The sequence below is a fragment of the Syngnathus leptorhynchus genome, chromosome 7 (genome assembly GCF_054491065.1).
Source record: "Syngnathus leptorhynchus isolate UIUO chromosome 7, UIUO_Slep, whole genome shotgun sequence".
NCBI lineage: Eukaryota > Metazoa > Chordata > Actinopteri > Syngnathiformes > Syngnathidae > Syngnathus > Syngnathus leptorhynchus.
Genome location: NC_141201.1, coordinates 5,385,247 through 5,399,321, shown reverse-complemented (window position 1 = coordinate 5,399,321; position 14,075 = coordinate 5,385,247). Strand labels below are relative to the sequence as shown.

Genomic DNA, 14,075 nt, shown 5'->3' with positions numbered 1-14,075 from the left:
ATTGCTGTTTTATAATGATATAACATCCACATGAGATTGTCTGTCATAAATGACCTTGGTAGTGAGTCCAGGACTGGAGGCCCCAGGTGGGTTAGGGGGTCTGTGTGGAAGCAGGTCTAGTCTGGGTGGCACGGGTGGAAGGGATGACTGAGGAGTCATGGACACGGGTGAGGGAGGACGTTCCACCTGCATCACGCACACAAAACAACTTCAATGCCGGGAGTAAAAGATGTCAATTGCACAGAATCTGACACGTGGTCAGATAGTTCAAGGTGATAAGAAAGAGCGCACCACACAATTTATTCTTGTGAATATTCTTCACAAAGCTACCTTTGTGCAAGCAAGTTTGCTCATCATTAGGTGGGGGTCTTCAAGTCTGTCATCATCATCGTCGTCATAACTGGGCGACGGAGCGCCTTCGGCGCCAAACAGGCCCCTGCAGGAGTTCCCGCCGTTGTCCTTGGGGTCAAATGGATCCACGACGATATGCTCGGTACCTTTAATCTCGCAGCGACAGAACGGGCAGCCCGTGCCTTGACCCTCGGACTCCTGCGAATGTGGACAGGCGATGAGGAATGCGCAAGCCCAAAAGCCGACAAAGTCACAACACGCAGTGTACCTGCCACGCAGTGAGACAGGAGGTGCACATGAGATGACCGCAGGGCTCGATCTTCACGTCCTTGTCGTTCTCTGCGCAGATTTTGCACAGCTGGAAGGTGGAGCCCATCTCACAGTAGAGTTCATATTGCTCCTGGAGAGAAAGGGCAATCAGGGACCTCTACTCAAAATCGCTGAGAGGATCTGGCAAGTTGCTGCTGTCCAGTATACAACTTTCTCTACAATGATTTACAGTGGAGTCAGTCTGACAAAATGTACATTTCGTTCGACTCCAGATCATTGAATTTTTTCTTTTTTTGACTGAACTCACCTCATTTTGGTACAACAATGCAAACGTATCAAAAAGCATCCTGTACTGACCTGTGTGACTTTAATGTGATCTTGAGGCGAAGGCTCACATAGTCCGGTCAAGTCTGGATTTTGGGGCCGGCCATCAGGAAATAAATAGCTGGAGATGTAGAGGCACAGAGGTAATGCTTGGTCATCTGAGCGGTCAGAAACCTTGCAGGGCTATACTGCACAGTATACCAAAGCATACCGAAGAGTTAGCACAGTTATCGTAAATATATTTCTGTTTTTATTTGTTACTTTGGCTATACTACACAAATCGTTCAAATGACTGCCCAAAAAAAAAAAAGTCTGGTTCCACGTGAATTGTTGAAAACTAATTTTCTAGCTTTAGTGGGTATGTTGTCAAGACTATAATTGAATTTTGGTCCTCTCTATAGTAACAAATAAAATAGATAATATCTTCGAAAAAGAGAAAAGGATCTAGCCACAGATGTACAAGCACCATGGAGTCTTTTTTTTTTCTTCGAGTCTGTTAGTCAGCAAGCTACTTTCTGGTTCATAAAGGTTCATGACGGCGGTGAGATAGCCAAGGCCATGAGTCATCTAGGACTTGCATGACACTGCACTGTAAGCATGCCAAAATGGAATACTTGTAGACTTACAATCCTTCCCTGAAGCCATCTATGAGGGCCTGGAAGAGCGGTTTATTATGAGGAATGGTCTGGAGAATGTTTCCATCTGCCGTCACGTAGCCGATGGCCCACTGGCCCAGCCGGGTGCAGCTCAGTCGGAAGATGTAACTGGGGGGGGGGGGTGATAAGTTCACACTGGGTTTTAATGATGAGCACATTTAGGGTGCAAACAGACGCTGCAATGAAGAGATACGAGAGCGCAATGACGTCTGTATCGGTGTACACGTTTACTTTTGAACTTGGTGTGCTATGAGGTGTTCAAGAAAATGGCCACTGGCACTATAAATTGTCCAACTCGCGCTATAATGTGAACGTCACGCCATTCAGGCCGGCCAAAACGGTGACGTCGTCTTTCAGAGCACAATCAAGCTATTGATGCTAGGTACCAGTACACACACACACACACGCCGACCAAACCCAACTGGAACCAACGCCTGTTGCGGCACAATACAATATTTCATTATGTTTCACAATAACAAAAAAATTGCCACTTTGTCTCACCTGCCAGGTTTGTGAATGAACTTTTGCAGTCGTGCTTTGACCTCGTCGTAAGTGAGGAAGGCCATATAACCTGGGTGTGTGACCGCCAAGCTGTTCCAATTCCGTAAAAGGGATGACCAAGGCTATCGGAGAGAAAGTGCGACAAATCAGTGGATAGTGCCCGCCTTCTACCAAGACCATCAAGTATGAGAACATCATGTTAACATTGGTTACACACGCCTCACAAGCAAAACGGAAGCAGAAATTGCAATAAGAAAGATGAAACATAGATCATCCGTAAAGGTTGACTTAAGTGCACGAGAGCAAAAGCAACCATTAAAAAGTTGCACAATAATTCTGTACAATTGATTAAACACCAAATATGGACTTTGCTGGGAGTCTTTCTTTTTGAATTTGCGTGTTAAACAATACTTTCAGCACAAAAGTGAAACATGGACCGGAAAGAAAAAAAATTCAAGTCACTGCCTTTTAGCAATGTGATAATAATAAGCAAATGCTTGCAAAAAAAAAAAATGAATATGTTCTGAAAACATATCCGCCTTCTGACCTTTTTTCCTGTGGCTTGTGATTATGCAAACCCCAGGGAAAGCACCGATGTTAATTCTAGAACCGAGACGCCGCAATTGAATGTGTATTTGATTAGCAGCCCTCCTGACTACAAAATGTAGAAAGAAGCATGACTCGTGTCCAAAATGTCATCCAATCTGCTTAGTGCTTGTCTGGAGTCCTTTGTGGTGCAAATGGGAAAGGTGAATGACCTTGAGAGGGAGCGTACAATAAAGGTGTCGTGTATTATTTAACGAAACAACCTACCTGGAAAAGCCTGGTGAAAATGTCAAACTCAAAAACTGAAATGTAGTCATTGCAGGTGAGGTCGATAGTGGACTTGAGGGCCATAGCCTCCAGGCCTGAGCTGATTGGGTGGAACTCGTGAAGAGACTGGCGGAACACCTTCCAAGGCACGATGGTCCTTTGGCACAAAAAAAAAACAAAAAAATACAACTTGATGATTGAAATGATTGTAGCGCAATGGTAAAACGCACTATTGTGAGCACCGACAAACATTTGAAAAAATGATTGGCAACAGGTCTCACTTGTCCCCGAAGGCACGCCTCCAGAACTCGGCAGCATCAGCCTTGGTGATGCGGAAATTGTCGCCCTGAAACAGACCGTTTGGAAAGATGGCCTTCAGCTCGGCCAGCATGTGGCTGAAGATCAAAGATAGCTTGGTGAGGTTCCTCCTGTGAAAGCAGAGAACAGACCATTTGTGGTTAAAGTGCTGTCACAATCATTTGGGAGTACTAAGTGTAATCATATTAACTTTACATGGTTGTATTAGCGCACCATGTCAGAAATATTTCATTAAAAACACAGCTGTTTTTTTTTCCCTCCTCTGTGTGAAATGCCTAAAACGGTAATAGTGGGAGAAGCCGTGAGGTAAAGTCAGATTACACAGTAACCACCGTGAAATCGATATTTTCACACATATTTGCAGAACTGGGTGGACCGATGGTCACATGTTTTTCGGAGACTTCTCGTTTCTCTTGAAACTGTCATATTAGTGAGTTAATTAAATTTCCTGCTACATGTGACAAGATTGACAGCAGCATTATTTATGCTCGTCGGATTCCGCATCCAAAGATTCCTCCACGGGACAGAAGTGACGTGAAGAAAAGTGAGAAAATGATAGAAGGGGAAGAGGTTGGAGTAGAGTGCAATGTTGGCAAAGCCCAGTGGCACCTGGCAGCATTAGAGGAGTGATGCTAAGAGAACCCTGATTTATGAACACACACACACACAAGAATGTGTGTGTGTGTGTGTGTGTGTGTGTGTGTGTGTGTGTGTGTGTGTGTGTGTGTGTGTGTGTGTGTGGATGTTGGGCAGCAGGAATTGACATGCACGAAAGCGACAGTAATAAAAAGACTGACCACACTGCAGCTGCACTACTCGACACTGTGTACCTTATAAAGCAATGGGCGCTAAAGACAGAGAACTGCGTCCGAGGATAGCTCGATAAGTTTAGAGCTAGATATGTTTAAAGTCGCTGCAGATCTTCCAAGACACGCTCATTAAGGCAGGAATCAAATGTTTGAAATTCAGATCTGCTCAATCGGTTAAAAAAGGTCTCGAAACCATTACTCGATTATGAATGCACAAGGCGATCGACCTGTTGTTGATTAATCTTGACACTTGTAAAATCTTAAGCACAACAGTGCTGACAAGTAGCGCAACATCTTTTGTGATTAAAAGGAGGAAGAAAAAAAAAAAAAAAGGGAACTAAATCGCATCTCTCCCGGGCATCTCCATCCTACAATAGCAGCTCTGTAGTCAGTGTTTGTACTACCCCCTCCAACTGTTGCTGTTATCTAAGCTGCTGTGCCAACATGAACAATGCCGAGTCACACAAAAGAGCCACATTTGATTGCCATGTTTCATCTCTCCCTGGCGGCAACCACAGAAAAGAGCGGAGGCCCCCCCCCCCCCCCAAACACTATGTTGTTGTCAACCCCCGCCACCACACTATCCCCCCTGGTGCTATAGATTGACCTCTGACCCTGCAGCTGGCTGCTCCCTTCCTGTTTCCTGCTGGCCGTGATAAAGTAGTTCAGCTCGTCAGCCAGAAAAGCGTCGTGTGCTAATACAGCGCAGCACAGCAGCAAAGGTCAACCCTTACAGAATGAACGTCTGTCTGGATTTACAAGTAGCCCAAATGTCAGCTTTGCAAGCTGTATTATCTTTGCTCCTTCAATCGAGGAGGGACATTTAGATTGGTCACATGAAGCCAAAGTCTTGGAAGAGGTACACTAAATGTTGTTGACATAACATTTGAAGTCACTCAAGATGGCTGAAGCGCGGGCAAATTGGGACTTGTCCAGCAGCTGCAACACAAAGCTTTAGTTGTTCTTCCTTTGGACACCCCTGACCACTGAATTACATTTGTGTGGAATTGGAGAATGGACAGACATTTACATCCTGAGCTAAACTCGATAAAACATTGACGTTGATGTAATAGGGGACTTACCCACAGTTAGCATCACCAACGCATTAATGGCGTGAAGTTTTAGTTTTATGAAAATTTTGAAGCCCTACAAACATTCAATAACGGGTTTGTCTTGTTCGTCATACGACAGCTTTTTCAGTCTTTTTATATGTCACCTGGGATCATCGGCCGAATGAATGTGTGCCGATTGAATCGAAGGTTTAAAATTCTATAGGCTTTCATGAACCAATTGTACTAAAATGGTCCATTTGAGAAAATAACATTCTTGTCCTAAAAATGGGCCCTTAATATTTAGAAAACAAGTGCAAATTAAAGATTTTTTTTTTTTTTTAGCTTCATTGAGACTGCGTATGATAATCTGCTGGGCCTTATAGTTTAAAAAAAAGAAATAGTATTTGAAACAATGTCTTAATCATTCAAGAAAAACACAGTGGGAGCACGTGTTTGAAATCGGGCCCAAATATCGAGCAGTCATCACTTTATATGTGGAACTGGCTTTCACGTCAGATGTCCATCAGTAAACAGCACTCAACATAGTGCACTTCAGTATTGATCCAACCACAAAAACCCCACAAACAAGCACCTTAGTGAAGCCAACAACAGCATGCTCTAATTTCCTGTCAAACTTTTTTGTTTGTTTGTTTGTATTATAACATGTGTTTGTCTTAAACCTCAAATTAAAACCCTCATTAGAGATTTGAATTGACAATCTTTGCTGCTGGGCATAATCCTCTTAATAATTAGTTACTATACACAGAGAGTATTTGCGCATATTTGAGCTCATTTGGCTCAGTTTGAATAATAATAGGAGCTGATTGTGTACACTGGCGCAGAGAAGTGAGTGGATAGCCTCAAAGTAGGACGAATGACTCAGCGCCATAAAATATGATAATCTGCTAGTTCTCGATGTGAAAGTAAAAACACAACTCTGTTTTTAAAGTGTACACATTCGTAGTTATCCACTAGAAACAGACGTTATTTTCTTTTTCGTTGAGTCACAAGAAGAAGAAGCCAGATGTAAAGATTCAGGTTTACGGAAGGAAGGAAGAACAAACTAACTTTGCCATTTAGCTGCACAAGAGTGTCAAAAGTCACATATTGATATCTGGAGCCCATAATCACAAATGACTCGCTCCACGGCAAAGAAAGAAGCCCCAATGCCTTAAAACAATCACGCAAAAGGTCCTTCAATGTGTACCGTGCGGACCGGGCCCTCCCAGTTGCAAGAGCCTGCTGCTTGCAAGCCCACCACTTCCTGCAACCATCTGGACCTAGGAATGGTGGCCAGGATTCGATTGAAGCTTAGCCCAGGGACAAGATAAAAGGCTCTCTTAAGAGAGGTCAAACTGCATCCGGGGACTTTTCTGTGAACACGATCACAGTCTTTGGCGATTCTATGACTAATCGTTAACGTACGCTGAACATGCTAGCTTGATGTTAAAACGATAGTGTGCTTTTCTTCTGGTTAGTTACTTTCTGTACTACAAATGACCAAGATTCCTTTCCTGGCAAATGGCAGTTAGAAAGAGGTAACCCTTATTCGGAATGCAAAAAACACGATCAACGGCCTATTCGGGTTCCTACGCGCATTTACATGGACGTTTTTTTCTTTTTTAAATACTGCCAATATTCAGGTTTTAAAATAGATGTCAGTAGCTATCTTTGTGAGTTTAGAATGTTCCATTCACTTTGAAGAAGTCACATTATGCAATTAGTTGATCAGGATATTTAAGTTGTTCAAACAGCTCAAAGCGACTGACTTTGTGTTATTGTAAATACATGGCGGTGGATTTTTTTTTTTAACGCAAATGACAGAGACCAGTGTCACTGACGAACTGAGCATAAAAAAAAAAAAATATACGAATTAGCAAATGTCCTATTAAAAGGAGAAGCATTTGATTAAAAAAAAAAAAAAAAAAAGTGCATGGCGCAACATGAGAAGAGTTCAACACTCTTGACGATAGACGCTCACCTGGGTTGAGAGTTCTCCTCATACATGCGCTCCTTTCCCTCCTTGAACAAACTGATGGTCTGCTTGGTCTTCTTAGTCAGGTTCTCCATGAAGACTCGGAAGTACTCGTTCTCGCCCAGAGTTTCCATTTTGCCCTCGTAGCGTGACAAAATTGTGCGCAGGTGCTGGTACGTGTCTGGCAACAGGTCCAGAATGTAAGGGGGGCTGTTCTTCAGCGCCAATTTGGGGTTTTGGCACAGGCGCACCACCTGCAAAGAGGCAACGTGACAGGAAGGTGCGTTAAGACACAAAAGGAAAAACGGAAGAAAATAATTAGAAGTAATCGGAGGTGGGGGGGGGGGTTCATGTTGCATTTTGCTCCGGGGCTTTCTTTAGTTCATCCATTATGGGTCCAGTGCAATTTATCACAGTGGCGCAGTGCTTCCTCTCATGACCAAACAAAAAGTCTTGGTAAGAGGCCAATGGAAAAATCATATACACAAACCTGAACTATCTGGATTCCAAAGCAGGGTTTTATCATTTATTCCGTCACTTCTGTAGCGTCATCGTTGACGTGACACAAATGAATAGGGCAATTGGTGAGCCGAGAGATAATCTTTCATCTGGCGGTTTGTCGTGTCGTCAATCAACTACACGCTGTGGTCAGAAATGATCACTGGACTGTCTTTGACCTTTTGTTTGGACCATCCTACTGTACTTCTGCAATGTGAGTCACTGATAATGACCATTAAAAAAAAAAAAAAAAAGAAGTCTACAGAGCACTCAGACTGGAGGAGTCTTCCCATAAAACGGCAGCTGGACAGACGGCTATGATGCAACGACTGCAGGATTTTTTTTCATCTCATCATCGTAGTTGTGTGAGAACAAAATGCTGACCGTTGAAAAATGCTCATATCAAAGTCTGAGCTAGAGGAAGTGTGGGGGCACATTTAGCACCACCCGAACATTAGGATCAGGCCGTGGCTTTAAAAGGAAACAAAAATAATTGTTTTTTTCCAGTGTTAAGGAACTGTGTGAGAGTTCTTTTCTTTTATTGTTAAAATAATTTAAATGAAGAATGTACAACTGTTATCAGTACAAAAAGGCACAAAAATCAAGTCACAGATATTTGAGGAATCTGTTCATTAAAAATACATAATTTTGGCCAGCAGGAGAAGCTCGAAAGATTCGGACATCCAGAAAACTGTTGATCAGCATTGGGCCACCAAGTTATGTGTAACATTTGGGGTTAACTCATTCACTGGCAGACATTTTTATCCTCGCTCTTAAAAAACAAAAATTAAATATATATATATATATATTTTAAAGTACCTGGGATTGTCTGTTTTGGCTGGTTGTTTCGTTCCCCCCCATCTGCTCATTGTGGATGTTTAGCTTTCTTAGTACTTTATTAAATTCCCTTTAAGGGGGAAAAAAAAAAGACCATTCATTTCCAAGTATCACTGATAAAGGGAATTCATTGACTACTCCTTGTGAATGAGGACAAGGCTCATTTCATTCAGGACCACTCGGATAGAATTTTCTTATGTGTTATGCATCAGCTGGCCACTAGAAATTGATTATGTTGTGCGCACATCACCATCATTACTTTCCAAGAAATGTCCACTTAGCAAGCAAATAATCAATAAATTGAGGGAGGGGGGGGGGGTGGGGGTAATATTAGTCTTATTAGTTTGTACTCAGAATCAGACATTACGTTTTGCAATATTGCACCAAACAACTTCACAATGAACCTCAATGAGGTCAAATATTATAGGCAGTACTTTCCCAAAAATCATTTTGAGGACAACTGTGTATCTCTGCTGGGAATTGAGATCCATCCCCCAAAAAGTCCCTGCTCAGGGGTTAGTGCTTTGAATGAATTGAGATTTTTGAGAAAGCGTGACTGAATGAAGTCCACTAGCCCTTTTTACTCCACTGCTGACACATTTCGGTCTTGAAACGCGTCATGCGACGAGATAGCGGACTCCCCCAGGATAACCTAGTAACTATTTATTACCCTTGAGGAACATTCACTGGGAACTGGGAATGGAAGTCTAACATGAGAATGACTCATTGTTTGGGCCTCGATATTGGTTCTGTTCCAGTTGATGCGAGGGGAATATAAGTTGGTAATTGATGCTACTAAAATATGACGTACCCAAATGGTTATTTTTAGTGCATATGTTTTTATCATTTTACTACAGCTGGATAATCCATTTGGAATGGAATAAGGCTTTACCTAGGAAACTGTACCTCATATCCCTTGCAGCGGTTTAAAATGTCCCCAAAAAATGAAATGGGATTCTTCATGACCAATAGAATCGTATTTTTTCGATAATGAAAATAAAGCAGCAGTGGTTCCCACCCACCAGTTAATAAGGTCTTCAAGTTATCTTACTTAGTATTTAGTACAGATTCTTTAAAAATGGCAATTTAAAACATGATTATGATTTTTTTTTTTCAATACACAACCTGAACCCGCCTGCATAAATCAGGTTTGAAACGATCCATGGCACAAACAAGGTTGGGAACCCCAGCTCTTGACTACCCGTGACTTTCTACCCATGGTTTTGACCTGATAAGACCGTTGGCAACCTAATGCTACTTGTATTAACAACTCCAGAACACTACTATGACTCAGCTTATCACGTGCATTGCTAGCCAACCCGATGAGGGCATTAGAACCATCTTGCACTTTTCTAAGCCCTCAGCTGTAAACAAGCAAGAACATGCTTCCGTGTTTCTGCAGCGTTCAGACTGTTCCTGGAAAACATACCATCTGCCTAGAAAAGTGAAGGATAACAACAACAAAAAAGACAATACGATTTTGCCCAAATATTTTCAAACCCCAAATTTTTGGTATCGTATTTTGGGGATTATAGAGAGCCCTTAAAATCATTTCAATTTCTCAAAGATTTCAGTGAGGCTTATAATAAGGTGCACCTTATGTGTAGATGTCATATCTAAATGGAATAGAGTTTGACACATTGGCTGTACTGGTTTTGTTTCCCTTAATTGTGCAGTGATGCGCCTCATAACTTGAGTGGTGCACAGGATTTTTTTGAACTGCGCCATGCTGTTAGGATCAAAGCGCAAGCGTTACTCTGTTACGCTTCACTGTTTGCATGCAGCCAGTTTTGGTGAGATTTTATTATCCAAGCCTCCCACTGAACTACGCAAATGATTGACTCCACTGAGACGCGTTTGATAATTTCATTAGTCAGATGTGATGAGACTATCGTCATGACGTTTGTCAGTAAAGAAACAAAGGATGTGAATTACAGTTTGTCTGGCATGGTACACAAAAGAGATGGTCACGTCTGCTCAGTAAGCTGCAGTGATATTAGTCTGTTAATGTTTTCCAAAGGATAAAGAATATATGCTTGTGAGTATTATGAGATTGTCTGTCGGCACGTGTTTGCACACCATTTGTTCAAATATATATTGCTTCATGGGCTTTTGATAGAGCAACATCTATGAAAATCTATAAAACATGGCGTTTTGCACTGTGTGTTAGTATGAAGCTATCAGACTTTTCAAATTTGCATGGTTGTTTTACATAGTGGTGCAATTCTTTGTTTTGTCTCCCAGTAAAATTTAACTGGGTATGGTAATAAACAGCTTGAAGCAAACACTTGCCCTCTTTTTGGGAGAATTATTCACTATCTGTGCTAAAATCTCCAAGTGCGTGCAAGTCAAAGCAAAAAAAAAAAAAAAAGAAAGTTGGACGGTCACTGCAAGTTGTCGAGTTTTTTTTTATGATTACGATTTCAAAGAAACTGTAAAACTATACTTATTAACCCAAACAGTGTAACACTACCTTGCCTGGTGTATTATCTTAAAAGGTTAGGCTAACCAAAGTGAATGACCATAACGCAAATGATTATGATGAGGTTCCTCTTCATGAAAGATGTCTCCCTGCTCTGGTACACTCAAAGAGGAAGAGACAAAAGAGTGTCTTGTCTTCCTATTCACGCTCATATTTGCTATGCGAAGCTCACAGGAAACTGGAGGTCAAAATGCATGAATCCGTGGGGGGTACACAAAATGAGTCTCCCCCATGCAGTTGGGAAATTTATCATTTTTATTTTATGTTTTGTTAAAGAGTTTCCAGGGTAGACTCCTCAAACCTGCCAATTCAAGAACAGCCCGTTATAATTGGTATATTTTCTGGGGGGAAAAAAAAGGCAAAATCTAGTGTCAGCCTTCCCATTAATTTCAACTGCAACTTATGATGGTGTGTAAATGTGGCAGCAAAAACAAAGAAATTGTTAGTACGGAAACCCTTCATAAGAAATATTTAACCCATAACGCTGACGTGGTTAGATTATAAGTCATTCGAAGTCTTCTCTTCTAAAAGTAACGAGGCAGTGAAGCCTCGGAGCGTCATTTAAAAGCAAATTAGCCAGTTCGCTAACACGAGCTAAGCATGTCGCCATCCAGCTGATTAGCTTACCGTTAGCATCGTTAGCAGCACACGGAAATTAGCTAGCTTATCGTTAGTTAGCTGTAGTTAGCTAAGCAACCAACCACTCCGAGCATCCGCTCTTCATCATAGTCGCTCTCAACCAACCTTATCCATCAGTTTCCAGCACTTCTCCACGGTCTTTTTGTCCACGGCCCCGGGCTGGTGGTGCGAATGGAGGTGGTGGTGGTGTGGCTGGAAGGCATCCTTCATCATTCCGATGAGTCCCCCGCCTTTCTTCAGGTTGCCTGCCATGTTCGGGCTCGGGGGCGACTGGGGTCTGGTTGCCAGAGCCGCAGACAGGTGAGGCGCGGCAGGCGTCGGGGAGGGAGGGAAGCTGATGATCCGGCCGGGTACCCCCCTTGGCGAGGACAGCGCCCGAGTGGCAAATCCGGCGAGTTCCCCTAACCCGACGGGTTAGAGGAAGGAAGGAAGGACTATCGAGTAGAGGCTTCCATCAGTAAAATGATCAGTTGGGCGAATAAAAAAATCCAAATGTGGCTAACACAACCCAAGAGTGCAAAGCCCGCTATGCTGCTGCGGCTAGCTGCGGTTCTCCGTGCCTCGGCGTGCGGGCACACGCGCAGCCCGGCGATGGGGAGCAGCGGAGTGAAGCTCGGAGGACAATGGCACCGCTTCTTTAGTTTGACTCGAAGCGTGTCCTTTCTCCAGTTCTACTGACGAACTCCCATTGTGTAGTCAGCAGCAGTTGATGATACCTTTAACTGCAGCTCGAAGGGGAAGTGGGGCGTCTGGGTGACAGCCCCGTGCGGCGCGGCTGGTGGAGACCGCTCGCCGACGGCCCCGTAGAGGAAGTAGCACCGTGGAGCCGAGACACACGCGGGACAAAGATTGAATAAATTACGGTGAAAATTCAACATTGCCCGGTAGCGTTTCTTTGCTGCTTCCCCTCTGTGACGTGTATGCACGGGCCTTTCCTTTCCTGTTCTTCTCTTTCCGTTTGCCCCCCCCCCCCTCAAAATCCCAACTCCACGCCTTCGCTCATGCGCGCTCACGTTGCAGGAACATGATCGGGAGCGCGCGCCTGTCTGTAGACTGCATAAAACAAACAACAAAAAAGTTTTTTTTTTCCATCCCGAGGGGATGGGTAATAGAATAAAGGTTTACATTTTTACGTGTGGCGCCCTTGTCGCCCTTGACAACCGGGGATGCTTTTGCTGTGTCTCACTATGGCTCAAGTGTGTGTGAGTCACCACAGTAGCAACGGGTGGGCTCATGCGGCCATGCCAGACTCCATTTAAGCACATCACGTGTCACCATGGCAACGACAGTGGTCTACAGTTAACGCTGAAGCAAAACAAACAAGATTGGTGTGAAAAATACTTTTGGCATTGTTGTATTTTTTCAACACAGTACAGTGACTGTTTGAATTTTTGTTCCATGAGCACGCGCCTAAATCAAATAACTCATACACTCATGTCTTGAGATACAAGCGCCTCGCTTTACGTGTTTTTCGAGATACAAACCCAAAATGTTTCGATGAACACTCACTACACTCCTCTATTTTCAAGTCACTTCCTTAGTGGCTATCTTTCCATTTCACGCCACCATCACAGGCTTGTATTCAGCGATGACCACACACGAAGGGATCTTCCATCATAAGGAGACCTTTCATAGTTGGAGAGAGAAATTGCAAGACTGCCTGAGGCAGAGTACCCTTCTGAAGGGACATACTGGAAATCAAACCCCCATCAAGAGGACAACATTGCGCAAGACTGACTAGTATTTGGTATAAAGACAACATGGAGGTTGAATTGTAGATGTGTTGTCAAACATTTCCATCCTTCCATTTTCTGTAGCGCTTGTCCACTTGAGAGATTTGGGGTTTGAATCTTGACTGAGGCCCTCTTGTGTGGTCTATGCATGTTCCATCTATGCTTGCATGGATTTTGTAACATGTATTTTAAGATCTTAGAAGACTCTAAATAAAGCAAGTGAGAATGCTTGGCTGGTTACCAGTTCAGGGTGGGATAGGCTCTAGCGCAATTGTGACCCTTATGAGGACAAGCCAAATGGATGGACTTTGTCAATTTTTCAGGTTTCAACCACACAATGGAAATGTAACTCAATGTCTCAATTAATACAAGCACTGGTAGGTGTTGGGATTAAAATATACTTATAAAAAAAAAAAAAATGCTGTAATGTTGCTTAATGTCCACTAGAGTTCGCCATTTATTTGTTCCTGCAATATGGCACAACTAGCCACTCCAGTACACTTGGGCAAGGACTCAAAAACTGTATTCAACATTCTGCCTTTATGATAATTTTTTTTTTCAAGTGGCCAAATCAATCTTATTTTATTGATATTTTATTGATATTATTGTAATTGTAGCTATCCACTACCAGACTGGGTTATTGAAAGAAAATAAGTCAAGTTGTCCACATGAAATTACAATCTGACTAGTGCATGTGCTGCTGTTTGGTTAGCGATGTGACTACTCACAGGAGCATGCCTGCAGCTGCTCCAATATCCAAACTGTGATTTCCCATGGAGCCAAGTGCAGAGAGGCAATAACAGTAATTTGTGTGTAC

The 14,075-nt window shown here is 42.9% G+C and overlaps 1 protein-coding gene across 6 annotated transcripts in view; it reads right to left on the bottom strand.

Moving 5' to 3' along the window:
• The window catches only part of cbl (Cbl proto-oncogene), a 42,965-nt gene extending 30,466 nt beyond the window's left edge, over positions 1 to 12,499 (bottom strand). For all 6 annotated transcript variants that reach the window (XR_015066601.1, XR_015066600.1, XM_085915564.1 and 3 more), the window contains exons 1-10: positions 11,631 to 12,499; positions 7,076 to 7,323; positions 3,197 to 3,343; positions 2,916 to 3,072; positions 2,103 to 2,224; positions 1,572 to 1,709; positions 979 to 1,066; positions 620 to 751; positions 331 to 549; positions 55 to 186 (exon numbers count right to left, since the gene is read on the bottom strand). Coding sequence is in view for 4 of the 6 variants with exons in the window: in XM_085915564.1 (XP_085771690.1) it covers positions 55 to 186; positions 331 to 549; positions 620 to 751; positions 979 to 1,066; positions 1,572 to 1,709; positions 2,103 to 2,224; positions 2,916 to 3,072; positions 3,197 to 3,343; positions 7,076 to 7,323; positions 11,631 to 11,777 (1,530 nt within the window). In the remaining 2 variants the exon portion in view is untranslated. The remainder of the gene's footprint in view (positions 1 to 54; positions 187 to 330; positions 550 to 619; positions 752 to 978; positions 1,067 to 1,571; positions 1,710 to 2,102; positions 2,225 to 2,915; positions 3,073 to 3,196; positions 3,344 to 7,075; positions 7,324 to 11,630) is intronic.
• Between the last annotated feature and the right edge of the window lie 1,576 nt (positions 12,500 to 14,075).